This window comes from Takifugu flavidus, chromosome 13 (genome assembly GCF_003711565.1).
Source record: "Takifugu flavidus isolate HTHZ2018 chromosome 13, ASM371156v2, whole genome shotgun sequence".
NCBI classification, from domain to species: domain Eukaryota; kingdom Metazoa; phylum Chordata; class Actinopteri; order Tetraodontiformes; family Tetraodontidae; genus Takifugu; species Takifugu flavidus.
In genome coordinates, this window is record NC_079532.1 from 3,622,701 (window position 1) to 3,650,319 (window position 27,619).

A 27,619-nucleotide genomic window follows, 5' to 3' on the forward strand; every position below is an offset into this window, starting at 1 on the left:
ACTTATGATTCCTACTGACTGCAACGGTTTTCTGGGGGCCGTTTCAGGGCAAATCCCCCCACCACCCCCTTTTTTTTTCTTTTAAGGAAAAATGATAACCCTTTACTTCTGTCGCTGCCAACACGCCGGGCTTTCAGCTAAATTTGAGTGAGTGAGCGTCGCTTGGAGCAAACAAATGATGTTGACCCCAGTGTTACCTTGCTGAAGGGGCCAGAAGATTATCACAAAGACATCACACTGTCCACCCGGCTGATGCAGCTGAGGGCATCTCGGTGCAGCTTGGGGTGAGGTGTGTGTGTGTGTGTGGGGGGGTGTTGTTGAATAACAGGATGAGCGAAAGGGAAATGACTAAAACATTTCAACCATAATCTTACTCGCTTCTCTTTCTTTTGCTCCTTTTCTCCCAGTTATTGAACGTTAAAGCTACTGGTTTTTACTGATTACGTCATTAATCACGCATCTCTTCAGCACAACAGAGCAAGAAGGAGACACGCTGCATATTTTCCTACATACAATAGAATAAATGCACGCCGTCATACATGTTGGTGGGGAGGAACTCTCTTCCTGACTGCCTGCCCCATGAGGCTGCTTAATCCCTGCCTCAGTGTGACTGACGTGGGTGAAAGCGCAGCACATTTCCACTGCTGCTCTTTTTGATATAATATCCTACTACAATGAGAGGTCAGGTGCCTGAAAATGCAGTCAGCTTGGTTTTTCTGCACGTGCTTGACATCACGAGTCAGAACTGGACTATATTACATGTGTTTAAATGTTGCATCTGAATCAGGTTTAGTTTCTGATCTGAGGGATGGAACACTCATCCTTAAGGCACCGTCAAGGTTATGTGTGGAGGCTGGTGCCTGATGATTTAATTGAAGTTGGGGAACCATGAGCCGCTGCAATGGCAAAACAACTGAATGAGGCATGCCAGCACGACGCCCGCCCCGCTGCCATCAAGGCTAGCAGACAAATGAGATGGAGCAAGAACGATTTTGATTAGCTCAGGGCCGGAAAATCCTTCTGTTATCTGAAGGTGACACTCGGATGTTTTAATTGTTTATCTGATTTTTTTTTGTTTGTTGGACCTGAGATGTCAGCTGCTGACATGTGATGCAATTAGCTTTGTGATAAATCCTCACAGAGAGTCGCCACTGAAAAGGTCCAGAGAAAAATTTAAACATGGGCAGCGGGAACTTTGTCTCAGGCGATGTGAATAATTACAGACACTGGCAAAGTGTTTATGACAGTGCGCTCCTGCTTGCTGCAGACTAATCTGTCACTGTGGCTGTTCTCATTTTCTCAGAGGCTGGATTATGTTTGTGGTATTGGTGCAGTTCATCTTTCAGATTGTATGAAGAAAAGTACTGAAACCACAGGTCTGGCAAACTGAAGCTTGTAAATTGGCACGTTAGATTGAAATTGTTCTCATTATCACCCTAATGCACCGATAATGCTGGTACAATCAATATTGACTTTTATGGGATCTTACCTTTACCCTCGCCAGCCACAGCAGTTGCAGTTAGGGTACGTTTGGGCACGGCAATGATTTCATTACGGTTTCCGCAGTCACGTTTTTCCCCTGGTCAGCACTGGATCTCTGCTCCCACTGGGTTCATAGGATAGGTTTGTTTTTATTGGCTTGAAAATCATTAAAATATCCATAAAAGTCCATGTGAAGCATATTGTTAATAAAGAGTCACACTTTTTGTCCCCAGTTCAATGTGTCAAATATGGTGCTAAAATTGATTTTAATGCCAATAATGTTGGATTTAATTTCCCCCATGGCAGCAACACATGTGTTGCTGTGTTCTTTGTGCAAATGGTGCCTTTCTGGTCCTTTTTAACCACTCAGAATATGCTTGCAGGGCGCCACCTGCTCATCAGGGGTTATAGCCAGCCACAAAGTAGCTTAGGGAGCAGTTTGGGGTTCATTGGGTGAGGGTGATTCGGAATTGGTGACAAGTGTTCTGGGGTGCAGGTTTAATTTAAGAAGTGGTGGAAACATATTATAAATTTCATCGCATCCTCCATCCAGTACAACCACAGACATTGGAACCAGGATGGCGGTTGGTTCCAAACCAGAGGAACATTTCCTGTATTAGTGCCTCTACTATTATTGGTGTTAGATGTTATTGTAGGTGCAGATGTGTGTTATTGCAGTAGGAATTCCATTGGCTGCTAGTTTTACATGCAGATACACCCCAGGCTATTATGAGCCGCTGGCTGTTGTGACGCTCATGTGTTGACAGATCAGTTGCTTGGAATATTGGTCTCCAGTCTAAAATTTTACCGTTTTAATTATATTCCTCGTGATTATTGAAAACAACCAAATAGCATATTGTTACAAAAAGAGTATTTGACAGTCTAATCACTTTATATGACAGCTGGCGTTTGTTTGCTTGTTTTTCTTTCGGCAAAATAACTCAAATGGATTTTAATCAATGGATTTGAAAGAAATTTTCAGAAAATGTTGACACAAGATGTGGGGAAAGGACATAGTTAGAAGAGTTTTACACTCTCTGAGTGTCATTTTTTGTTGTTTGAGTTTAAAAAAAAATTGACTAGCAGCAGTTCGGAGCTATTTCTGTTTCCAGTTTTGTTATCACCCAAACTGGCACCATAAGACGGTTTTGGCGACAGCTGGCTGGAACCCAGTTGAAGTGGCAGTGAAAAACATCCGTTGGTTGTTTTGCAAAAATGAAACTTCAGCAGAAAAAGAGGCCACACATAAGCTTGTCTGTGCCTGCAGTCTTTCCCCTGTTACTGCAATATTGTCTGCACGTCGCTATATGCTGCGCGAACTGACCGAATGTGCTTTTGATTTGGTATTGGACGGCCCTGCAGGCTGTAATGATGTGTTTTTAAGAGCGCAGAACAGCTCATCTCTGGGGGCCCAAACCGCTGCTGTGATATCATTGTGGAAGCAGATCAAGAGGAGAGCAGCTTTGAAGTACCCTTATAGTATGTCACATCACATTATCTGATTTGTGATTATGAAATCAGATGATTTATTTATCCCTTTCTGTCCTTGGAAATAGAAGCATTGTCGACTCTGAGAGGCTCCTTCGCGGCAGCGATGTTTGCTGCAGGGGACAGTGTTCATTTACAGTTTCAGTGTTCGCTCTGGTAATGAAAATTACTCCATGACTTCACGCTCCGCATTGCCTCATCGGACCTATTTGGATGAGACGGCATGTTGCACAGAGGAGATCCACCAGTTTGGGCTGTGGTTACATTGGTTTTGGGGTTTTCAGGCTTGCAGGGTAATGAAGGAAAGATGGCCAAGAGCCACATAAAGAACGGTCTAATATGAGAACAACATTGCCTGATCCACATGCAAGAAACTGCCGAACATGCATTAGGATCACATTAAGGATCACTGAAGGAAGAGGAAGAATGTTTCTGAAAAGGACTGATTAGCATCAACATACTGGAATCTTTTAATCCTTTGAATAGCTGCCATCACGGTCCTCTCATGAGCTGCAGGATCACGGAAAAATGGAAACCATCTTTACCTTGGAAACCTTTTTCTGTTTTTGTTGAGCTGATACTGGGAACGAGAGAACCAGTACAATGGGAGTAAAAGACAACACAAAACAGCCATCTTCGATTGGTACTGTCAAGCATTCCGCTCCTGAAGTGGCTACACAACCATCGGGATGCGTTAGGTCGATGAAAGCCTGTCCTTGCAGTGTTTCTGCACAATGAAAGAGCCGTGTTCCGCTTCTGCTGACTCCACACTACCCGACACAATACAGCAATCCAGTACGACAGCTAAACGGAGTCGTCCCCCACGTGAGAGCGTCAATTCATCAAAAATCATCTCTTGCAAGATTTTTCCCACTCTGCATTTATTACGTTTTTATTGAGTCTGAGTTTTCTTTAACTTTTGGGTTGACTGCAGAGGCGACACCATGGGCGGATAATAAACAGACAATCACATCGTCTGTGTCCGTTCAGAATATGTGTTGTTTCTGGGCAGATAAAATGTTACTTTAATCAGTGTTTCATTGAGGGTCGACTGAATTCGCCAGCGTTAATGTTCCAATAATCTCCCTGCACTACAGCAAATGAAGCTGCGGATGTTGTTCACAAAACAAAAATCCATTAATAAAGAACTTTACTCAGGATAATCAACCATTTTGTGATGGCAACTGACTTCAGATTGAACAGAACCACCAGCTCAAATGCGCAGTATCTATGGTTGTCATAGTAACACAACACGGTCACCTGTTTTAACTCTGCTTGCAACATTTCCGTTTAATGTCTGATTCACAGTTATGGCTGCATGTTTACAGCTTTGAACACCTGCAGGATTAAAAGCACACACACCTATTAAATAGAGTTGGTACTAAAACACCCAAACTTGCGCCGCCCTTTGGGTCTGGCTGCATTCCTTCTGCTCTGACAACATTATTGCTTTCAGATGTTGCAGGTGTGATGGGATCAGATAACGTGCTCCCTCCTGGGCTGTTCAATCAAAGCAATTAGATAATTTCCCAGGTGAGAGGTGAATGGCCAGACAAAGGTCATCTCCAGCCATTAGTCTCCGGAGCAGCTACTACTGTGTGTTCAGATCGCTCACTTTGATGTCATTAATGGTGCCTCTGGAAATGCGACATCAGTAACAAACCAGAGCAAATACACTTTTTAATGGGAGGGTTTTGGGAAAAGATATGGTGGCAGCATCTTATTATTGCGTTTGAATAAATCTATTCATTGTGATGTCTGGTTGTTTGAATGCACCTATGAAGCTTAAATATGTTCTAGTCATGATGAGTCTGGAGTGCATATGTGCCCATATGTAGGCCAGTGGTGTAAAATGTGAAAGAAAAAAGGTAAGAAAATGAACTTGAATCATCAGTTAGTGAACCAATTCTTCGTGCGTACTTCTACATGGGGACATCGGTTAGTTTAGGTGGAAATTGTAGCTATACGTATCTGTTATTAGGGATCTGGTGAGTCAACTTTGAACACCTAATCTATGTTTTGAAATACACACATGATTGCTGTGATTGCAGAGTTCTGTGTATTTCTTCCATCTCCCTCCTGTTGAAACTGACTTCCACTCCCTTTTCCCTTTTCCCTTTTCCGTGGCAACAGACCCCGACTGCTGTGAGAAATCAGAGGTGTTTGACTGGGCAGGCAGCAAATGGCAGCTGAGGACTATTAAATTTCTCTTCAAATCAGTCAAGCACTCTAACATTCACACAACTAATGAATCCTCCAAGAATCTCCCCTCCCCATCAATGAAAAGCCAACCCATGATGCTTATAATCAAAGGCAGTGTGACCTTAATTGCTTCCTTTATGGTTATGGTATGTTCCTGGGTCTATTTTTGTACCACTCTAGAACTGATGGAGAACGATTGTGTTTCACGTGCTGCTGCAGTCCAGGAGCAGATGCACTATCATGTTTTCCACCCGTGGGCCTCAGCTGCTGCGCTCCACCTTCAGACTGCATTTTCAGTGCAACTGCATCATCGTTTGTGTGTCAAAAGGTCAGACGAGGAAGCAGCAAAAGTTGTCCTGTTCTGAGTAATCTACTTCTCCTGTCAGCTGTCTAGGTTGTTTCCTTACTTGTATCATTAATGCCCAGCTTTTTTTTTTTTTTTTTTTTTTAATGTATACATTCAGTCTTTTTTTCATTTTAATCTTCAAGTTTGGGGAATAATGACACATTAGGATGTATAAGCTTAAACTGATACATTAGCTCAGTAGCTCATAAAGTCTTGTGACTCCACATTCCCTCCTCTTATCTCCCCTTTAGCAAACTTTATTATAATCCTTTTAATTTGAAGTGCAGATACAACAAACCCAGGTTTATGGCAAAACGGGTAGATTTAAATGAAATATGACAAAAGAAGTGAGTATTTTTTTCACATGTTTATTGGCTGGGGGCTGTTATGGATTGTGGCTGCTGCTGTCTGGTGCATTGAGTCAGATTACCTGCTGTTGAAGAGGCCCCCATGTCGGATGAGACCTGCTTCACTGTCTTATAGTGTCGTCTCCTCATGGCCTCAAGGTGTCAACTTGCATGTGACACATAAACCCCCTGAACCCCCCCCCCCCTAACAGTCACTCTGTTGGGCATTTTCCTCAGTCTGACCTGGTACATAAATAGATCTCCAACACCCAACCCCCCTTCTGGAGCTGTATGTGATTGCCTTCCAGTCATTCTTTGGCAAATTCCAAACTTGCTGTGGCGGCACCGGTGCGCCACAAGCTGCTGTTTTCATCCAGAAGCTGACATCAGCTCACGCTGCCTTCATTGACTGGAACCAGCCTCATTTATTCTAATTAACAATCCTTGCAGTGTTGTTCTCTAATGCATCAGTAGTGTAGTTTAGTTTGATCAATTAAATTTATTGATCATCGGAGGTGGGCAGAACATGTTAACGTTCATGCCAGTCGCACAGCTTGATGATTAACTGTGTAATTAAAAGCCAATTTTTGTTTTTTAAAAACTTCAGCGTTTTTAAAAATAGACGCAAAAGCAAGATTTGTCATTATTCCGCATTCTGTTCATGGATCTCTTGTTTATCTCTTTACGGGAAGTCGGAAGGTGAGATTGTGGCTTCTTCAGGGGAAATGCTCATATTTTAATCTTTGAATTCAAAATGAAAAAAAGTGGAATTATTCCTTTCTGTCTGACTAAGATGTTGGAAGTAGCTTTACTGAAAAGTGTCTGTGCATGTTGCACATGTGAAAAAAGCCTCCAGTTTTTGTCCAGTCAGTCTTAATCTCTCTAGCAGATTTCCTCCTGTAAAGTCAATAGCGTTCATTACGTTCTTTTAAAATGCTGCCATTCTGTTTGTCACTTCTCTATGGCAGTATAATCAGTTCTGCTTAGTGGACAGAAGGAGGGACGGCGCCAGAGGGGGAAGATTGATGAACGATTCCCTCAAACAATAGATCTTCATCTCTAAACGCATCTCTCCTCCTTTTGAATCAGCTGAGGTATTTATCACCTCAGGAGGAAAAAAGTTCAGGAGGCGCCGTGACGTCTGCCGACACGGAGTTAAAAAAGGAAATCTTTAACTCGCGACACGAATCGGCAGCAATGAGCTCTTCACTGACAATCATGACTTCCATTGAGGGGAAATGGCGTTTTACTTTGAACTCAGTGACTTCTGCTTTGAAAAGTGCATTTGCACCGATCTGCTGCATTCGCTGTGTTCACAGTATCGGCCTGAAGGTGACTCACCGCTTTCATATACGGGCCCAGATAAGACGTGCCATATATACGATGCACGGCTTGTTATTCAAACACTCAGATGTCTCTCAAACTTCCAAGGCCTCCTGCCTTACTCTCTCCTGCATGCTTAACCAGGATACTCAGGCATTCTTTTTCAGTCCACATGATGTCAGTCAGAGAAGGCAAGAAGTCTCCCAATTCTCTGACCAGCTATATTTCTCCGCCTTCTTTATCTTCTCCACTTCTTATCTCCTGTCTTCAGCATGTGTGCGTCTGATTTGAAGACACGTATCGTCATGTTTACTCTAGACCTCGTAGAAATTCAAGTAAATTCAGCTCCCTTTTTATTCAAGGACTCTTTCCAGCTGACTGGCAGGACTGTGTGAGCTGTCTCCTTGTTTTCTGTCTTCACATTATTTATTCCAGCTCCGGAGAGTTGCACGCCCGTTCACATTTGATAAACGAGCAGGCAAATATCGCACAGGCTATTCTTATATATAACTGCCGTTGGCGTGGTTTGCATTTTGGCGTGCCTGCTCATAAGCGTGTTTGTGCTCTGAACAGGATATGCAAATAAAGATGGCGACCACACAACACCTCCCATGTTGCGTTTAAACCCTGAAACTGTTTTTAATTTGAAAGCCAATATATCAACCTGACACGTTTAATATTTGTTTAAAGAGCAGGTCCGTCGCCGGGTTTAGACACGCTCGCATGTCTCCTCTGACTTGTTTCCACATTATTTATTATCGTCTGGCTAAAAAGCGTTTCAAGATGGACCTCAGAGCAGAAACTTTTCTCGAACATCTAAAGTTGTAGTTTAAAAAAAAAAAAGGGAATTTCAATTGATTTTACATTGCCGTTCTTTCACTGCCACAAGATTAGCAGAAAAATCTTTACTATTGATCCTGGTCCCCCTCCATTTACACAGTAGAGTAAAATGCATAGAATTCCCAGTTCATGTAAATAAAGGAATGTTTGAAAACACATTTTTGGAGTTTTCCTCAACACCTCCTCCTGCAGCTCTCCCTCCTCCACCTGTCTCCATCTCTGGCTCTCCTCCTCCTCCCTTCCCTTCTCCACCTTCCTCAAACATCCGTGCCAGTGATGTTATCTGACCTTCACTCTGCAAATGGAGGAAAATTACAGCCACAGCTATCTGGGTATCATGCAAAGCAGTTGCTGACACTACCAACTAATTTACCTCCCTAACCGAACGTGTTTGGCAGAACAACATTAGCTGAAGGTTAAAAGCAGTTTAGTTGACTTATTTCTTCAACTCAGCTTCTGTCTATAATTCTGTTCAACATGTAACGATTGCTGTTCATCATCATTGAAGGCTCCTCTGATCTGATGCATCCTGTCTATCCCCTGGAATCATCTGCTTGATGGCCCCTGACATATCTGAAGGATGTGCTGCTGTCATTTATCCTTCATTTTGACATTGCTGGAGGAATTAGAGACCGCACGCCTCTGCCTGCGTATCTCATAAAGGTAGTTAATGTGACATGGCGTGATGCAATTCAAGAGTTAAAGGACAATTGCCGACCTTGTGCGTGTGCGCCTGGGCTCTCGTGAGGGTGGAAAAAAATCCCACATCCGCACTCACGGAAGCAGCTCACAGGGTGATAACTGACACAGCGTGCACCACTGTCATTGTGTGTAAACATGGGCTAATGACAAACACACACACGTGGGTCACCCAGGGGTGCAGCAAGAGAGGGGACGTCGTTGGAGGAAATTAAAAGAAAATAGCGCCGACTTCAACGGCCCCGGTCAGCTTTTGATGCTGATCTCCGCAGGCAGCCAAATGTTTTGGAAAACTCTGGAAGGCAGATTTTAGTTTTGAGGCATATGCCCCCTGTTCATACTCAGGCCCACCATCAAGACCTTGGCTGTAAAACCGGCAGCTCTGGCAGCCGAGTCAATGTTATATAAGGTCTGTGGGAGCCTTTTGTGCCAAGAGAAGAGAGTGCAATTAATGGCCCCGGGTCATAAAGTGACACAAACAGAGAAAATCAATTACAGAAGTTGGTGCTTGCAACTAAAAAAGGAACCACACGTGAAGGATGGCGATGAGCTAAAAACAGGGACACCCCTGCAGAATGTTCGCTCCACATTGTTGACAGTGTGATATTAAACCACGACAGACTTCTGGTTGTTGCTGTGCTCCTCTGACACAGGCCTCATATCTGGGACCAGGCGTATAAGTCAATAGATTCTTCGCTGTAATTAATAATTACGGCGTAAAACAGCTTTTGTGCAACACCAGTCAGCCTATCATGCGTCCAGTAATGCCCCGACATCGGCACTGCTGTGCTAATCTGTTCTGAAACACTCTGTGAACGCCTCACTGACTTCAGGGTCTATAGATGTTGGCCTCCAGTGGAACGAGCAATCAGGGCATTTGGAAATCCAGTTAAGATTCGGGTTGAAGTATTTCAAATGTAGTAATCATAGTGAACAGCATTTACAGTAATGCTATGCGTGGATTTAACAGAATCGGATGAACAGTCCTGATTTTGAAGCAGAAACTTCTCAAATGTTTCATCTCAATGTCAGACGGAGCACCGTCGTCCTGAATGGAGGAAGGCAGACAGTTTTGCCTCACTTGAAAACATCTTTGTTTTATTAATCTAAAGCTTTCTGCGACTGGCCTAATTCCAGTCCTGGCCAACCAAGCAGAAAAAAACAACTTGTCTCCTTCCACTGGGTGGAGGATAGGGTGGATTTGGCCACCATAACGCCTGGAGCCTCCTGGGATCTGGCCACCATTAATTACCACTAATGAGCTGAGCATGAGTGACCTGATGATGATGATGGACTGTAAAGAACCAGGGAGGTTCTAGAGCTCTTGTATTGTGATGGAGAAAGTTTGGAAATCGAATAGAAGAGGAGAAATGGGAAAAAAAAGATGGATAGCTGAAGGAAAAAGTGTGTGAAAATTTCCAGTGTTGGAGCATCGGAGGCATTTTTCATGGGATTCCTTTTTTAAATCTGACCTTGAACTTGAGGTCGGAAATCTATGACGGACACAGCTTGAGTAGTGACTTTTTTAGGTTATTAAAAGAGCCCAGTGTCCTTGGTTGTGATGATTTAAACTGTGAAGTGAACTCAAAGTCAGGAAGTGAGCAATAAGTTGAACACTGAGCTTGGCCGTTTGAACAAAGGGGCTCTATTTGAATATATACTTCTGGCACACAGACTGTATGAAGCAGGAACAGATGAAAAAGGATACTGTGTGTGTGTGTGTGTGTGTGTGTGTGTGAGAGAGAGAGAGAGAGAGAGAGAGACGTCCTTGCCTGTGTATTTGGATTTGAATTGGCGGCTCCCTGCCAGTCGCCTCCTCCACCCTCCGAGCTCCTCACAGCACTGCCAGTGTACCTCTGCGAAAGGCTGGGAAAACATGCGGAGGACGGCCCAGAGGAGCAGAGGGAGACCGGGCCTACCTGCTGCCCACACCAGTCTGACGGGGGAGGGCAGACACCCAAAATACCATTGCTCAATGCTTGTTTTGTCAAAAGATGCACTGTGATGTCTTCAAGTGGCTCCAACTACCTTTTTGTGGAGAACATTTTGTCTTCCCCCAACTCTCAATTTATTTCCCATATTTTAATGTTGACGGCGTTTTAGAAATTGCACTGACATCCTGCCAGTACAACTGTAACTACAGGCTGCCACGGTTCATTCGAGAGGCGTCTAAAGTGGATGTTTTGTTGCAGTAAGTTTAACTGTTACATTTAGCAGAACATCCCCAGCTGTCAGAGAGGCAATGTTCAGCAGTCTAACTGAAAGTGACGGGGAAATGGGAGGGTCATCCACCTAAAGATGAGCTGCAGGGGTGGTGGTGGGGGGCAGCATACGCTCCTAGTGGTCATCCGTCTCTGCCAAGCAAGGCCCGCTTCCAGACGGAGCGCGTGCTGCACAGAGGCGCTTTGCACAGGCAGTCATGATGGATTACTCCAGGTGAGTTGAACAATTATGCCAAAATTCGGAGCTCTGGGTCTCATAAGTTTCTGCTCTCACATCTGGGATGAATAATGGAGCAACATGCAGAAAAGAAAAGTAATTAAAGCACTTAAGCTATTCTTTGAGGTAAGAATAACAGAGCGGTGATGTATTTGCTTTATCTACTGTTAGCATACAGGATGTACTGAAGGCTTTAAAAACTCCTGAGTTCCGAAGTCATGGAAAATACAAAGAAAATCCACATTTGACATTTACTTTTTTTGTACTTGAGAGCACTTGTTCCATGCAGGTGAACAACCCACAAAAGACCATAATAAACCAGTATCCCGATCCATTTCCGGCTCTTAGCACAGCCCTATTCCAACAAAGCAATAAATGTGGAGGAACCTCTTCAACAAATGCTATCCACTGTAAGTTCTTGCTCTTAAGCAGGAACTATTAATAGATACTTGTTTTGGGGATGAATTCAGATGCACCAACATGTGTGTTTGGCGAGAGGATGGTGGGTTCGGGGAATTATAGAGCCACGCTGTCGTGATATTTCCACACTTCAGACGCTTTTACAGTACTGCCATCCAAAAAGACTTTTTCCTTATGGAAATGTCACATGGCAGTTGGTTTTAACCTTATCAATACAGAAATGTGCTGCTCTCTTCATACAGCAGCTCCAAGCACGTCAGTGCACACACACATACACACACATTAGCGTTCTAGCATTCTTCATATACTTCATATTTACGAGGTGGTGAGTTTATTGTCTAAAAATGTCCTAAAAACTCTGAGAGCTTACTGTAAACGCAGCTTGGAATGATGTCACCCATTTCAAATGAAGTGGAAGAAAATATCCCCTCGCAGCAAATGTCATTTTATGACATTAGTCATATCCGTTAATTACTACGCTGCCCTCAGAGCTAAATGAGCAATTACTTAGGAAGCTGCCTTTGGCCCAACTGTTGTCGAAAGTGCAAATGATATTTTTTTCATATTTTACTGCAGTGATAATGAGATACATGCAAATGTTGTTCAGGGGATACTGTATTAGGTTGTGTGGAGTCACTGCAAGATTGAAAAGGAACTCAAAGCCAAAGATCCCGGCAGACAGATTAGAGATTATACCTGAGTGGCTCCAGATTTTACCTTGCTGCTGATTGTATCGACTGGAAAGCATTCTGCATGAAGTGTTCGATTCCTGTGATTTAGACCCCGAGACTTACACCCTTGAAGGAAGAAATGGGATAAAATGACAGGAAGAATAGTGAAAAAGCTGCAACCTTGTGGAATATAACAGACCTACTTTTTTCTAAACTGAAAATGTTGTTATCATTATTGTGCATCTATCTTTAGTCAAAAACATTTTTCTTTTAAATCTGTAATATGAACATGCAGGAGTGTTTGTGTACTGACATGTAAAATAAAAATCTGCAGCTTTCTTTGACAAAGGTTCCAAATAATGGGGGGGAGCACAAACAATAAAGCTAATTATTGTAGAATCCACTGCGGCTTAAGCTCGAATGAAAAGGTGGAGAATTGCAGCAGGGAACAAAAAGCTTTCATTGATTTCAAATTACTTTGCAACACGTTGGACAAACACAGATTTAATCTTTAACTCAAACACCAAACAAGATAGATTTCAGCAGCTGTTGCCTAATGTTGACATCTGGCAAATACAAAGCATCATTAGCATCATTTTAGAGCGACATTCTTGGCTGTGTGAGTATATTCTTTTTTTCCTCACAATCTCGTCAATGACAGGTGGACATGCTGTGAGGCTGCTGTAAAAGCCCTTCTGTATTAATGTGTGGATATAATGGCTTCATACATGGAGCCCTGTGCATGTAGGATATGCTAAAATGAGCATTCCTTGCTATTGCTGCAGTGTAAGAGAGGAAATTTCATTCTAGAAATATGCTGCCATATGGTAGTTTCTGTAATGTATTGATTGAGGGGAGGGTCTTACAAATACGTATTTACATTCTTATTTAATTAATTCTGTCTTGGGTCCAGGTTCATTCTATAAATTGCAGGAAAGCTAAATGGAAATGCTAATGAGCAAATGGTTAGCAAACCAGCCGGTCGATCACACCGCTGTCTGAGCCAACGCAAAAAATGTGAGGAGAAAATTATGCACAAGTTAAAACTCCATGAAAAGGCAGATGGCACAGATGATTTGTGTTAAAATGCCTTTTGTATTCTCTACAAAAAATGATTGATTGATGCCGTAAACAGAAGCCCTCAACAAATCAAGGCTAATGCTCTGTCGGCCGAGACTGGCTGAATCGGTCCCTGATCATAGTCTGATCGCTCCTCTTTCAGATATGCTCTGGTGTCAATGATGAGGCGTGACTTTAATCAAGAAATTTAATCCAGCAGTTGGCCACAAGCACCATTCGCATTACAAAAGTGAAGCACTGATCAGGACGCACTGCGATCAGCTGTCCTGGAGGAAGACAATTGTGCCGGATGTGCTCCGACGATCCTCTCATCCTCGGGTGTGGGTTGTTATTATTGAGGATGAGCTGTGTACAGCGGGCACAAAAACACTACCAATTTCCTGTGGTAGATTTGCTTGAACGCATCAGAAGGCTTGTGCTCTTCTATATTTCTCATACATCTTTTTCTTTGCTCTGGTGTCGAGATGATCAACTAAGGATCCAAACAGAGTCCCAAGCATAATTATCTGTGTACAACATGGTGGATTTTTAATATATAGCATGACTTTTAATGCATTTATCTCTATGTCAAACAGTGGGTCCATAAACATAGAGATTGTTTCACTGTTTTAGCTGGGCATGAGCATTTTCTCCCAGGATTCCTTGTTGCAGAGCCCTTTCTGCCAGGCGAAATCATTAAAGGCTTGTGGTGACCTTAGAATATGGTGTGGTCACCTGAGAGCCCAGGCCAAGACCATAAGCTACCTCCAGAGGCTAACCAGCCAGACCAGCACTTGGAAATAACAGCAGTTTTCACACAAGTGTCTATATTTATGCATAGGATGGAGGAATATTCAGAGAGAAGCAGGCTTATTTACACATATCTCGCACTCGCGTCAGTGCTCTGTTTCCCACTCACCATCGGGCCGTGTGTGCCTCTCTGATGTACAGTACATATGGTAGCCATCTGGCCTGGCAGAGCAGAGCAGGAGCCAGGAGTGGAGCTACATACAGCCCGTGTACATTAAAGACACAGTTAACCCTTCAGAGTCACAATGGTTCCGCTGCTGGTGAAACCCAACCTCTTAAATGCATTTTTTATTAAATAAGCCATAGAATAAAATGCAATATGTCCAAAGGAGGTGTAGATCAAACAGCAAATTCACAAAACAAATCAAAGGTTAAATACGCTGTCCAGATTAAAAGGGGGTCCTGAGGGCTTTGTTATTGCTGAAGTCCTCCCAAGGAGGATATTATTTAGATGGTGAGAAGAAGATGTGACGAAAACCTCACTCAGGTATTGATTGAGTATTTAAATGTGTCCTTCTGAATGGTCAGCAGTTGTCCTCTCTTCTCTGATTGTGAATTTATTCCACTCCTGCAGTGATTTTATTTGTTTGTACCACACTTCAATCATTTCCAAAGTTGCGCCCTCACTATTGAAAGCAGCTCTCCTGCGGAGCTGCAGTGCATTTGGCAAAGCGCGCAGCTCAGTCCGCCTCACTAAAATAGATTTAAGTGCAGGGTAGGAGCCACATCGAGGTCAACATTCCTGTCCCAGTGCTCCAGTCAACCCCAAGACGGGTGAGCGTGCATCTTAATTGCAGGAGTTCATCTGCTGACGCACATAACCTGAGAAACAAGCGTCTGAAATAAGAAAACTTACCCAAGAGCCATTGCAAACGCAGAGCTCAGTATAGCTCAGTGGCCCCTCCCCCAACATTATTCTATGAAGGGCTAAAGCCAAAGGGATGTTTTGAAAGAAAACTATGAACAAATAAGTACTCCTGAACAACACAAGCTTAAAGCTCCTTCATGCCTGAAGTATTTCTTATCCACTAAATGTTTCTGAATAGTTTACGTATTTCTGAAGCGTGAGGAGGAATTTGCACGGGCTGCAGCGGTTTCGTCTAGACTTTTTATAACATGTGGAACGTGTGTTCAGTTGCGAGCTGGGAGGTTTTTCTGCTGAGTCTGAGGGAGGTGCTTTGAGTGGCATCTTAATGGGACCTCATATTCTCATTACTTCTCCTTCAGTGGCGGTGTCATGCCCCGAGCGTCATCCAGTCCCCTCTCTCCTCTTCTCTTCAGTGACACTGAATAGCCAGGATGCCATATGGCAAACGGGCCTCACGCCCAGCCAGGTGCTCAATAATCTCTCTTTCTTATGTGTACCGGAACAATTCCGAGCTGCTCCAACGGGAAAAGCTTTGAAACGTACAAGCAGCTTCATAGTAGCGGACCTGCGAATGCACAATTCCAGGGAGCGCCGCGGTGCTGCCCGGGTGATAGTGACAAGAGTTGTCATCGTGCAAGCGCAGCGAGCGTCAGCCCCAGTCGGTGGCGTGTAAGAGCTCCATCAGCTCCTCCCTGAGGGTGGAATGTGCCGTGTGCTTGGACACAGCGAGCCAGTGAGTCACCTTGCCTGCATCCATCCTGAGAGCATCCAGCCCTTCACTGTCAGCTGGTCCTGGTGGTTCCCTGAACCAAGGTTAAGGAGATAAGTGGGTAAAGCTTAAGAGTCAAAGGTGTTTTTTATTCACATTTTTCAGATGGGTTAAAAAGACAGGTGGGGAATTTGCCTCTAACACCCCCTGAGGGGTTTTTAGCCGGTGCGTATTAAAGCAAGGTGGGTCACGGCAGCCCTGGCCATGTCCTGAGGGTCTGAATTACACTGGTACATAATTGTGGCAGCAGGAAAAAGGTGGGTGTGAGAAAGGGGGCAGGGTAACATTCCTGGTTTAAATGGTCTTAGATGTAATGATCGCAAAATGACGCACTAAATGGGGACCTTTGGGAGCGGCGCTATAGGTGTTTTCCTGCAGAAATGTAAAGGTCCCTCATTACCGATCTGCTCGTGATGTCAGCTTTGGCTGAAAGCAGCAGCTCTGGACACCACACGCCACTCCAGATGGGAGATGTCTGGAGCTTTTTGTTCCAGCGTCTCGCTGCTGGCTCTCAGTAGTTCACCGATGCGGCTACGATCAAGGTGGTGCCACAGCTGCTGATCTATGAGCACGATCTGTTGGACTTGTTTACCGCGCTGCAGCTTTATAAATATCTTTTCCCCCACTCAGTTTAATGAAAGTGGCACCACTTTCATTTGATGAATAATTAATATGAAAAAGCAATTGGAAAGTGTGATATAAACTAAAGGGAAGAGTTCTAACTCCAGACCCAAAGTCATTATCAGACTCCACATTGGGGGGCTTGATTTTTCACAGCAGCAAACAAGAGGCATTCTCCCTGTTGTATAAGGCCATTGTTACAAAACTCCATCGATTATAATCCATCTTTTCCCGACATAATCAAAATCTCTTTTTAAATCTTTCACCAGCTCCCGGTAAACAGCTGCGTGATGTTTGTAAATTTGCTGAAGTGGAGCCACTTGGGTCCGAAGGACATCAGTTTAACACATAATAGCGAATCAGAAAGCTGATAATGGGAAGGCAATGAGTCTAATTTCTCTGATGAAGTGAAACTGTAGCCTGACGACGGCGGGGGTTAATCAGCTACTGCTGAGGTAGGAAGAATTGTGCTTGACGTGCTTCTGTGGCCATGCTGAATCCTCTTTCCTTGTCTCCCAGGTGTGCTCAGCCTGCCCGAGGGTCTGGTCCTCCAGCAGCAGCAGCAGCAGCGAGCAGGGAAGAGCAGCGAGGGGAACGCCTACAGTCAGTCGGACCTGCGCTCCGTGGAGCAGTGTTTACTGGCCACAACAGTGGGCAGCATCTCAGAACTCAGTGAGTCTTGGGGATCAAAATTTGGGGGAGGCTTTGACCGTGAGCTAACTTCTGGTGACCATCAGAACACACTGAAAGTGTCTTTGATGAGGATCCAATCAGGAATGCTGGAACATGTTGCTCGAGTAAACAGTAGCTCGACACCTGTTATTTTTGGCTGCAGTACACTGCTTTAATTTAAACTCCTTTCATGCCAAAAAGACACCCGCTGTTCTGTACTTGGTGTATCCTGCAGATTCTTTTACTTGGATTAAAAATCCTTCGGCAATTAAACCTTCAGAGAGAAGATTTAAGCCGAAGTGAATATTAGCATTTTAGCAGCGTCACTGCACATTTAATGATGACGGTGTCAGAATAGCGATGCCAGTTTAAGGCACACAAGACAGAAAACCTCCTCTCCAGTGATCACTGAGGATGTTTTTTGGGTTTATTTCTTCCATGATACATTTTGAGTTTTTAAAGGCTGTTTTGAAATATGCTAACGGATCATTTGACCCTGTGTGCACCACTCATCTGAGTTCCCATCCCAACAAATTAATTGCAAAAAGAAATGTCTAAATCCTCAAAGTTTTCATTTTTATGGTTCTATCTTCTGGGAAAAAGGTGCTCCTGTCATTGCAACACAGAATTACTGGAACTCAGGGCTGCCATTGTGTCCACATGGCTGTGTGTGCGCTTGTGTGTGTGTTTGTGTTTGTGAGAGCGAGAGAGACAGAGAGAAAGCTAGAACTCAACAAGCTTATCAGACAAATCCTGATCTTATCAGGTGTTTGTAATAATCTGAATATTGACACAGATACGCCCCCTGATTTACTTACGCTTGCACAGTTGCTTTCTGTTTACGGTGTAATATAAGTAATTAAACCTCATTTAAACACAAACCAGTCTTGTATAATATGAAGTCAGTGGCAGTAATGTGGCAGAGCAACAGTATGAAGCATGAACAAGCTTTTTCTTTTTTACATACTCCATGAGCTGCACAATAAGGAGATTCTGAGGGGGTTTAAACAGCAGTTTCACTCATTTTTGTTACCTTGTCATTGCTGCAGTAATGTGTTGTTTGATAAGGTACACACACACTCACACCCTGCGATCCGTAAAACGCTGCGTCATAATCCTGCTGTTATTTGTCCATTTAAACGGATGTAAATCCTGCGAACTGCGCTGTCAGAGAGTGCGGCTCTCATTAACTACAGTCATCCATGTAAAATCGTTTTACACAGCAGATCGACAGGCCCCTAAATGCTAATTACACTCTCCACTCACGCTGCACTGTTTTTGAAAACCATTTTTTGCATCAGACTGCTTTATTTATTAATGATAGAGCAGATCCCCTGCAGATAATCATAATAGTTTATCTGCATCATTTAAGAGATTACATGGGGATTGTTCTGATTCTTTTTTTCGTCTTCTCTGGGGGAAATAAAGGTCCTCACACACGTTGCACTAAGCTCTTTTTCTGCTTTTTCTGGCACGCTGAGCTACAAACCTCTTTATGTTTCCCATTAATGCAGCCTCATATCATCACAGCATCTTGACATCTTTCTTTTTACAAACACTGATACTGATTTCAGGTTGAAGATGCTGCGAGTCGCTGTGATGGAAGAATAGCACATTTTAGTCACGTGTGCGAAGATTATTTCCTTTTAAAAGGGTGTGTAGAACTGAAGCTGTGCTGGGGTCTGGTTCGGTTGTCGTAGCATCGTTGTGTCAAGACAAGGGTGGAAATGAATTTATATCCTGTGCAAACATTTATCATCAGAGCAAACAGTGATTCCCACCACTGTGTGTTTTCCTGCAGTCAAAGCAGGAGAAGTGGGATCTCCTCTGCCTGTGATGTATTGATGAGGTGGGGCAAGGACTCATTCAGATGTGATGGCTTCGTAAACACACTGCGAGACCCCACGCCCTGAACAATAGCAGAGCTTAATGCTGTGGTAATGTTATGGGCTCAGCAGAGGAGCTCTGTAAATAACTGAACATCTGCAAACAGACACACAGCTCAAACTAGGAAGAAAGCAATAATACCTGAACAGAGGAAGTGTCCGTGATTGCCCTTTCAAGATGACACAGTGAAACAGAGCATGATTGGAAAAGGCAGAGGAGGGAAAGATGGGAAGGTCAAAGGAAAAAAGGGGGCTTAATGGAATGAAATAGTGTCAGAGTGGCACAGTCGGCCTCTTATGTAGGTGTTTTTCACGCTGACTTTTACAATCAGGTTTAAAGCATCGCCGCTCATTTACCTCTGTGCATTTCCTTGCTGATTCTTTCACCAAAATGCCAAATTACCATACTTGAAATGACAGTCCCACAGCTATTGTAATTATTGATGCGTCTTCATTGCTCAGTCACGGTTTGACAACATTCCCAGATATGTTTAACCCTATGCAGCTGGAAGGTAACACAACCACAAGGTCAAATGGCAGCAACCTTTGCAGCCTCTACATCATGCAAAAACCCTCCCAGCTAATTTATAAACAAGATAGTGGAAAACTAAATGGGTTTGAATTACAAAGTGAATGTTATCCAATTCACCATTACATTATGTTGAGTAAAACAGATTCATTCCTTGACCTTAAAACCATTTTACCACAGTAAAAAGGCTCCAAGAAATGTCTGAGACCTTTCTAATATTCCTTTTTGTGTGTTTTCTTCTGTTCTTTGATCCAGAGTACATCCTCAGGACTATAAATCCTCTCTAAGTAGTTCAGCCAGGAATTAACCAAAAGCCACATTAATAGCTCAATAATAAGAACATTTTCTGTTGCAGCAGCAACAAAAATTGCTGTTTTTCCGATACATCTCCTCTTCATTCATTCTGAAACTGGCAGCTGCTGATGGGGATTGATATCTTCAACATGAGGAAGGTGGAACTGAAACCTAAAACCTGAACAAATGAAGCTTGTCTTCACTCAGAGAGGGCGGCAGGAGGTGGGTGATTATGAGAAAACAGTCTGGGATCCAGAGACGGAACAATATTTACAGGGACATTTTTACTGAGAGATCTTATATTCCTTAATTTGTCAAGCTGAAAATGCTCCTACAAACCGTAAACCAACATCTACGTCATCCACATGAATAAGCTGCTGTCAGGGAAAAAAAGATGTCATTAAAATCTCTGCACTGTTGTGTCAGGATGGCCTCGGGCCGCCATTTAATGTAATCACGGCCCTGTAGCAACGGTTCAGTGCGATGGCGGCAGCTGCAGCTGCATCAGGACCAACCAGAGTTTATTTACCTGCCTTTATATATCTTCCAGTAGATAATTTATGCAGCTGGAAAAAGAAATCCCCGATGGACAAATTGACGTGCTTTAAGACATCCAGTGCAGCACTGCAGGAAAGTAATCATCGCCAGCAGGACCTGCTCAGTGCATCCTGCTGTTGGCTTAAATTAGTCACCAAGATGAGGTATTGATTGATAGTGTGAGTCCTGTAATGAAAGTTGTTAATGTCATGCTTAATAAACCATCCCTGGTTGTTTGAAAAAGAAAAGGGGTGGGGTGGGGGGGTGCTAACCTGTTATTTCCTGATGAAGTGACGGTAATCTCACCGTATTAAGCTGCTGTTGTGCTGTGTCATGGTTCACAAGGATCGCCCTTTTCGGCTCAGCCAGCCCGACAAAATATCACAGGCGGCATTAATAAGGCATGAGAGCTGTCTGTGGTCGTCGACCACCTCGGCTCGCCTTACCCTGCTTAACCAGGCACGATCACAAGCTTCGGTATATTCCCACTACTACTCCTGTATAATGAAGACAAAGATGGGATCGGACTGACATGGGACTGAGTCCAGAAAAACTGAATGCTTTTTTTGCAGGTAAATGTATTTAGCTCGCCAAAGCGGTTCTCAAAGGACGGCCAAATAATGTAATTGTAATTGTGATGCTGCTGAACAATCCTCTTTGTTTCTCTCCGTATCTGTTTTCTTCCCTCTCGGTATAAACAGGCAGGTCTGGCAGACCTGGACACCAGCTGTCCTCGTGTTCATGTGTGTTTGGCTTGACCAGGGCAACAGGATTCAGCGTGTGTGTGTGTGTGTGTGTGTGTGTGTGTGTGTGTGTGTGTGTGTGTGTGTGTGGACCCTGCTCCTGATTTTCATTACATTGCCTCGCAGTGCGCTCGGTTTAGACAGGAAGATGAAGCAACAGGAACCTGACAGCATTCAGCAAAATGTGATGTTAGTCCAGGCTGTAATAATGCAGGGCTATTTCTCAAACAAACTCCTCAGCTGCTGAATAACAAAGGCGCCAAAGTCACAATCTGGTCCGGCTGTGATCGCTGCTCTTGACCAGCAGCCTGGCTGTAAAAAAAAATCTTTCTGTATTGATTTTTGATGAGCAGAATATGTGGATTTAAAAGGAATTCTGTGCGTTGTTTCAAGTGACACTGAGATTAATTTCAAGATAGATTTTGTTTACTCTCTGCCCAAGCACGCTCAGCGAATGCTTAATATTTTATTTGCGAGGACCTCTCAGGCTTTGATTTTTCCAACTGGATGACCTTAAAGTGCTGACAAATTATGCAGTGGAAGTAGCTGGGAGAAGCTAATTCTGATTCATAAATATTCATTGTTTTCACAGCCCCTCCAGTTTTCTGCCCGTGTCAACTGAATTTTACCTGAAAAGTCAGTCTGACGGGAGTTGGAGGAAATGAGGACAATTCCTAAAAGTCATTTTAAAAAGCTGGGGGCTTATTATTGGGCCTTCTATCCTCCTGTCCATTGTTTTCTCACTGTTCCTCTGCCTTGTGTGTGTCAGGTGACCTGGTGTCCCGGGCTATGCACTACCTACAGCCTCTGTACACGAAGAACCACAACAACGGTACACCCATGCACCAGAAGAGCACCGTAATTCACTGGCAGCCGGAAGCCATCTACACGTTGTGTTACTTCATGCACTGCCCTCAGATGGAATGGGAGAACCCCAACGTTGAGCCCTCCAAAGTTACCTTACAAAACGAGAGGTGAGAATCTCGACGTGTGAAGGTTACGTGTTCGGGCAAAAAATATTAGCTACATCGCCAAAATTTCTGCAGAAGGAACCTTCTTTTGCCTTCAGCTTTGAAATCTTTAAGGCGCTAACAAGGAAAATTCCTATTTTACACATGTTGCACTGGGACTCGGTGAGACTACGCTCATAACTACACACAATTCAGTGGTAATTTTCCTTAAGAGGCCTGCAGAGATCCCACTTGTGTAACTGTAGACCTGAACAGGCTTTTTAGTGTGTTTCTGGCTCACTCTGCTCCCCAGATGTTTTCCTCTAGAAGAGATGTGTGGGTTTATGTAAGTGAATTGTCAGCTTACTGGATGCCTGTCTGAGGTCTTCGGGTGACCCTAGAGGCAGCAGGAGGTGGGTGAACGCGCACACACGCACGCGTCTCGTGTCAGTATTTATAAATGCCGCCCTGAACAGAGAGAGACAGTATCAGCAGGCAGCTGTGGCGGTGTCTGTGAAATGTGAAGAACATAAGAAATAGACAGTGTTTCCATGGATTTATTTCCTTCAAAATGACTCACATGAATTTTTAGGGACATTTTTTATTTATTTCGCCACAGAAGTATCCAAAGCAAAGAATGTTTCTATAACGTTCTTGCCTCTTCTGAGCTATTATTAATTTACATGCTGCATATTGTCTGACATCAGCCTGTTTATTATTTTCGAAAAAGTCCTGTCAGCTTCCTACAGAGGCAGAAAACGATATTGACATCCGAGCCTGAGCGATCAGCCTCTAAGCCTCCACTCTCTCTTGCCGGATGTGGAAAAAGCATGCGCTTCCCAGACCACCTCATGCCTGCTCAAGCTATGATCACCATTTACACTGAAATCACACCCGTGTATTCTAGCTGTAAACATATTTAATGAGACTGCTGAAGGTCAAGGTGCTGCAATGTTGAAAGACTTTTACATGGAAACGTGACCTTCAACCTTCAACCAATGAACTCCTACCTCCACTGAGCTTTTTGAGGCCATGCATCACCGTTACAGGCTGCGCGCCTCCTGATGAAGTGTTGCATGCTGCTTAAATGAAGTCTGCAGAAGCACTAACATCCTAAGGCTGAAGGTCAGGCTCCTTTGAAGCCAGTATCGGGACTAAGGGTTTACAGGTCTCAGAAGATCACATGACTAAAAAATCCTCCCATTATTCGAGTGTAGCACTGATGTGCTTAATTAAAGGTGAGTGATGGATGCAGGCTGAGCTTGAAAGAAACCCTTTGTCAATGCAGGTATCGAATAGTAAATCCCGGTGGAGTAAACCGAGTTTCACTGGCAAAACACGCCTCACCACTGTGTGACAGTGCATATAAAACACGCAGCCGCACCTTTCCCCTGCATCGTCACTTATTGATATTGATATGATGTAGCACGTGTGCCTTTATTTATCACATCATGATACCTATAGGACTCTGATGCGGCGTGGCGTGGAGAGTGCGTTTGTGGAGAGTGTGTTTTGGAGCATTCATATTGCAGATGTGTCTTCATGCGCATGGTTTCTGTGCTGCAGTCAACATTGACACACAATGAGGGGGAAAAGAGCGCTAGACCAGAAGATGAGGAGATGCTGTCAGCTATTTTATTTGCATTTCGGAGAGCCGTGCCTGTCACTCCTGCGAAGCAGCATTTTGCAATCGTGGTGCTTTTGTTCCCTCTCAACATAACCATCAACCTTTAATTTACTTTAAAGAGGCTGTTGTTAAAAGCATGCTGGTGCACAATAATGGCGCTTTTTATTCATAAAGGAGAGGGCCCGATGCTCTCATGACCTCTAACGTTATGCTAAATCGTAATCGGAAATGCAATGTTTTCCCCATGGAGAGTTATAGCAAGCATGCTAATGCACATAATGATGTAAGAAGCTCAACAACATTAGGTGTAATGGTGCAACATCTTATGTGGTTTCACGGGATATTAAATGCACAGACTTCATCAGTGTAACCAGCTGGGGCATTAAATCAACCCATCAGCACTGTGCTGCTGAACATTACCTTTCTATTTTTGCAAAAGAGGAACAGTCCAAGACATTTTAAAACTGACGTAGTCTAGGCTCTGCAGTCTGTGTTCTATTTCAGTTTCTCAGAAGGAGATGTCTATATTCTTGATTTGTGCCTCTAAGATTCATGCTCTTCAGTAACAACAAAGAATCTCCAAAATGAAATGCGCAAAGTCTGATGGATTTTAGTATTTGATGGATTTTCCGAGCACCAGGCTGGGAACACAGAGTACAGAGCCTGGACTTCAGTGCCAGCGTGAACATATGCATCTATCTCCCTCCACAGGCCGTTCATGGTCCTGCCGCCTCTGATGGAGTGGGTGCGTGTGGCCGTTGTTCACACAGAGCACAGACGCAGCTTCACAGTGGACAGCGATGATGTCCGGCAGGCTGCCAGGCTGCTGCTGCCAGGCGTGGACTGTGAGCCCCGCCAGCTTCGGTATGGCTGTAAGCTTTGTGTCTGCCTTTATGCTGTGTGTGTGTGTGTGTTTGTGTGTGTCTGTGTGTGTGTGTGTCTGTGTGTGTGTGTGTGTGTGTGTGTGTGTGTGTGCGTGTGTGAACCTCTCCTTCATTTACACATGAAAACACCAGCAGACACCTCCATGGACCCGCTACACAAATGCAGAATATGAGCAAAAGAAATGAGATTTTTCATATTTCCCATATTTTTGCATGTTTCCTCCCTTTGGAGTTGCTATTGGACGTCAAAAAAGTGAAGGCTTCCCAGGTGTTCAGGTAAAAGTACAGTGGTATTTGCTTGTGCAGTAAATCCCGTGCTTCACCCTTCAGAACGGATGACTGTGTCTGTGCCTCGAGGAGACTGGATGCCGCCTCTACTGAAGCGAAATTCCTGCAGGACCTTGGCTTCCGTATGCTCAGCTGTGGCCGCACTGACCTGGTGAAGCAGGCTGTCAACCTGCTGGGGCCTGATGGCATCAACAGCATGAGCGAGCAGGTTAGATACACCATAAGCACGAGCTCCCCGAGGCAGCCCGTGAAACAGAAAATCCTCTCTGTATGCTCATCTCCCCCCTTTCACCGTCAAATACAGTGCAGTCCTGTAACCAAAGAGGCAATCACGAACACTAAAGCTGAGCCCGACAGCTATTATCCCCCCAGCTTTCCTGCTAAGGTGCTCTGCGGTGTATCACAACTACCTACAGTTTGGTGAACCTCCAGGGAAACTCTGCAGGTGTAGCACGCTTTTTTCCAAAGCAGAAATCACATATTGATTTTGAGTCTGGACAGACATGGTGCACTACTGTCAGATGTGGGATTGTGAAGCTCCCAAGAGAGTAAGTCGCTTCACAAGGTATTCAGTTTGATTAGAGCTCATAGCAGTTGTTTTGTTAACTCGAGTTAAAGGTCAAATTTCTCCACCCTCCATCCGATACCGAGAGATCTTGCACATTGGGTTTTTAATGATCTCTGCACTCACCTGTCAGTGAGGAATACATGCATTTATAAGCATAAATGTGGAAAAAGAAAGGGGAAGAAATCAGCATTTGCATTTCATTAAACTTCTGACCCGACACTGATGCTGCTACGGTGACGTGCTCGGTGTCTCGTGCAGGGAATGACCCCCCTTATGTACGCCTGTGTCCGCGGTGACGAGGCCATGGTGCAGATGCTCCTGGATGCGGGAGCTGACATCAACAGTGAGGTTGGTGAAGCTTTTACTGCTCTTCCTTTCACAAAGATCTTAACTTTTTACTTATGTGTTATCGAAAGTATTGCATGTGATAGAAACTGCATGGTATCGCCCCCACATCTCCCCCACTTTGTTCCCTCCCATTTGCCTAAATGTGCAGCTGCAGATCATGAGGCACTGACAGTTTTTATGGATGCTGATAAGTGGTCTGATAAGCAGACCAAGATCATGCGATTTCCAGAAAGCGTCCCCAGGGAACTGAGGCATCGTCCTCGGAGAGACTCTTTCAGTCGAGGCCTCATGATCTCATGATCCCCTCAGTCTTCATTAGTCACCTCATCTGCATGTCCCATTGTGTCAGGCTTGATTTGTGCTCTCATGACCCACGGCCCGCACACAAAGAATAGTCGACCGGAATATTGAAGGCGCGCTGCTTTTGTACCTGATTGTTCACACGTGGTGCATGCAGATGATTCCTTTAGTGACTGTGCAGCCTCAGGCCGCAACGAGATACTTCAGTCAGTATTGATCAATGTTGACCAAAACAAGGACCATTTTAGAGAAACAATTATTTGTGCATACTACTTTATCACAAAGGCTAAAGAACACTGAAGTCTTGGAGCAAGTAGTTAAGTTATTTGAGAGATAAAGTTCTGTATTTACAGTATATAACTATAATTCCAGTGAAGGTACAGGTGCGAGTGTAACTTAAATGCATCACACTTTAAGTCATTACTCACTATAAGCGCCCCTCGGTCCTGAAGCATTGAGGAAGATGATTCTCTGTGGGCTGCACCCTTTGGCCAGCCTGTAGCGACATAAGTGGTAGGGAGGTCAGCTCAGAGTGAGGCCACAGTGGAACCATTAACCAGACGGAGCAATCCATGCTGTTCGTTAGAAGGTGAACGGTGTGAGAGAGCACTCTGCAGACCCTGAAGGTCCTGGTTAATTACTCTGCTTTCTCCTGTAAAGACCCTTGTCCTCCCTCTTCTCCCCTGCAGCTGCCTCTCTTGTAGGTCCTTAGGCCATGTAGTTATTTTAATGGCTTCCTATCTCTCTCCCTGCCTTCTCTCCCTCCCTCATGTCCAACCTTACCTGTGTCCCTTCCCCAGGTGCCAAACTCAGTGCACAAGCACCCCTCAGTCTTTCCCGAAACGAGGCAGGCGACGCCCCTCACTTTCGCCGTGTTACACGGACATGTGCCTGTGGTGCAGGTAGTGATCCTTCCTCACCTGTGACTTTCTCATCATGACCTCTCGTTGTGCTTCAGCTCATGGTTGGTCATTGTTGTCCTTTTGTTGTTGTTGTTGTTGTCAATTTGGACTCAGAATGATGGTGCTTCTCCTCTCTTACAAAATAGATGTGTCATTGTTATGTCCTGATTTCATTTAGAGGGTTTTGGGTTGTTTTGTTTTTTTGTTTTTTTAAGGTCTAAATAGCAATTTGCACTTTAGCGCAAATGAATCGACCTGTTTTAGCCAGTGGAAAGTCGAAAAACAGTCGTTCAGTTCAGTTCAATCGCAGTAATCGTGATTGAACTCATTTAACTAATCCTATTTGACCTCCAAAAGCTCTGTCCATTGGTTTTTTAATCATTAACTTCTAATGGAAAATGTTTAGGCCAGGTGACATCACAGTCTGCAGTCAGCTGCCATGCATCTGGTTAAACTCTGCAGCATTTCACATCCAATTTTTCAAGCTATACATTTTAAGTGCGAGTCATTTTTCATTTTATTAAGTGACAAAACATTATGAGATTCAGGAGCCTCCGAAGATTATTCGCTCATGATTTTGCACCCCAGAAAACCCCTGAATCATCTATCACTGCTAGCTGCTATATCAGCTGTGCCAACAGTGAAATAATTGTTTTTAATTATTTCAAGAGTAATTCTATTTTTAAACTTGAAAACAAAGTCGTGTA

The 27,619-nt window shown here is 44.0% G+C and overlaps 1 protein-coding gene across 2 annotated transcripts in view; it reads left to right on the plus strand.

Annotated features, from left to right (window-relative positions):
* The window catches only part of btbd11b (BTB (POZ) domain containing 11b), a 45,844-nt gene that overhangs the window by 11,477 nt on the left and 6,748 nt on the right, over window positions 1–27,619 (plus strand). Inside the window, exons 2-7 of one of the 2 annotated variants that reach the window (XM_057051362.1) lie at window positions 16,904–17,056; window positions 21,815–22,019; window positions 24,334–24,486; window positions 24,837–25,002; window positions 25,621–25,710; window positions 26,811–26,912. In XM_057051362.1, the coding sequence (XP_056907342.1) occupies window positions 16,904–17,056; window positions 21,815–22,019; window positions 24,334–24,486; window positions 24,837–25,002; window positions 25,621–25,710; window positions 26,811–26,912 (869 nt within the window). The remainder of the gene's footprint in view (window positions 1–16,903; window positions 17,057–21,814; window positions 22,020–24,333; window positions 24,487–24,836; window positions 25,003–25,620; window positions 25,711–26,810; window positions 26,913–27,619) is intronic. The other variant, XM_057051363.1, reaches the window with a different exon arrangement.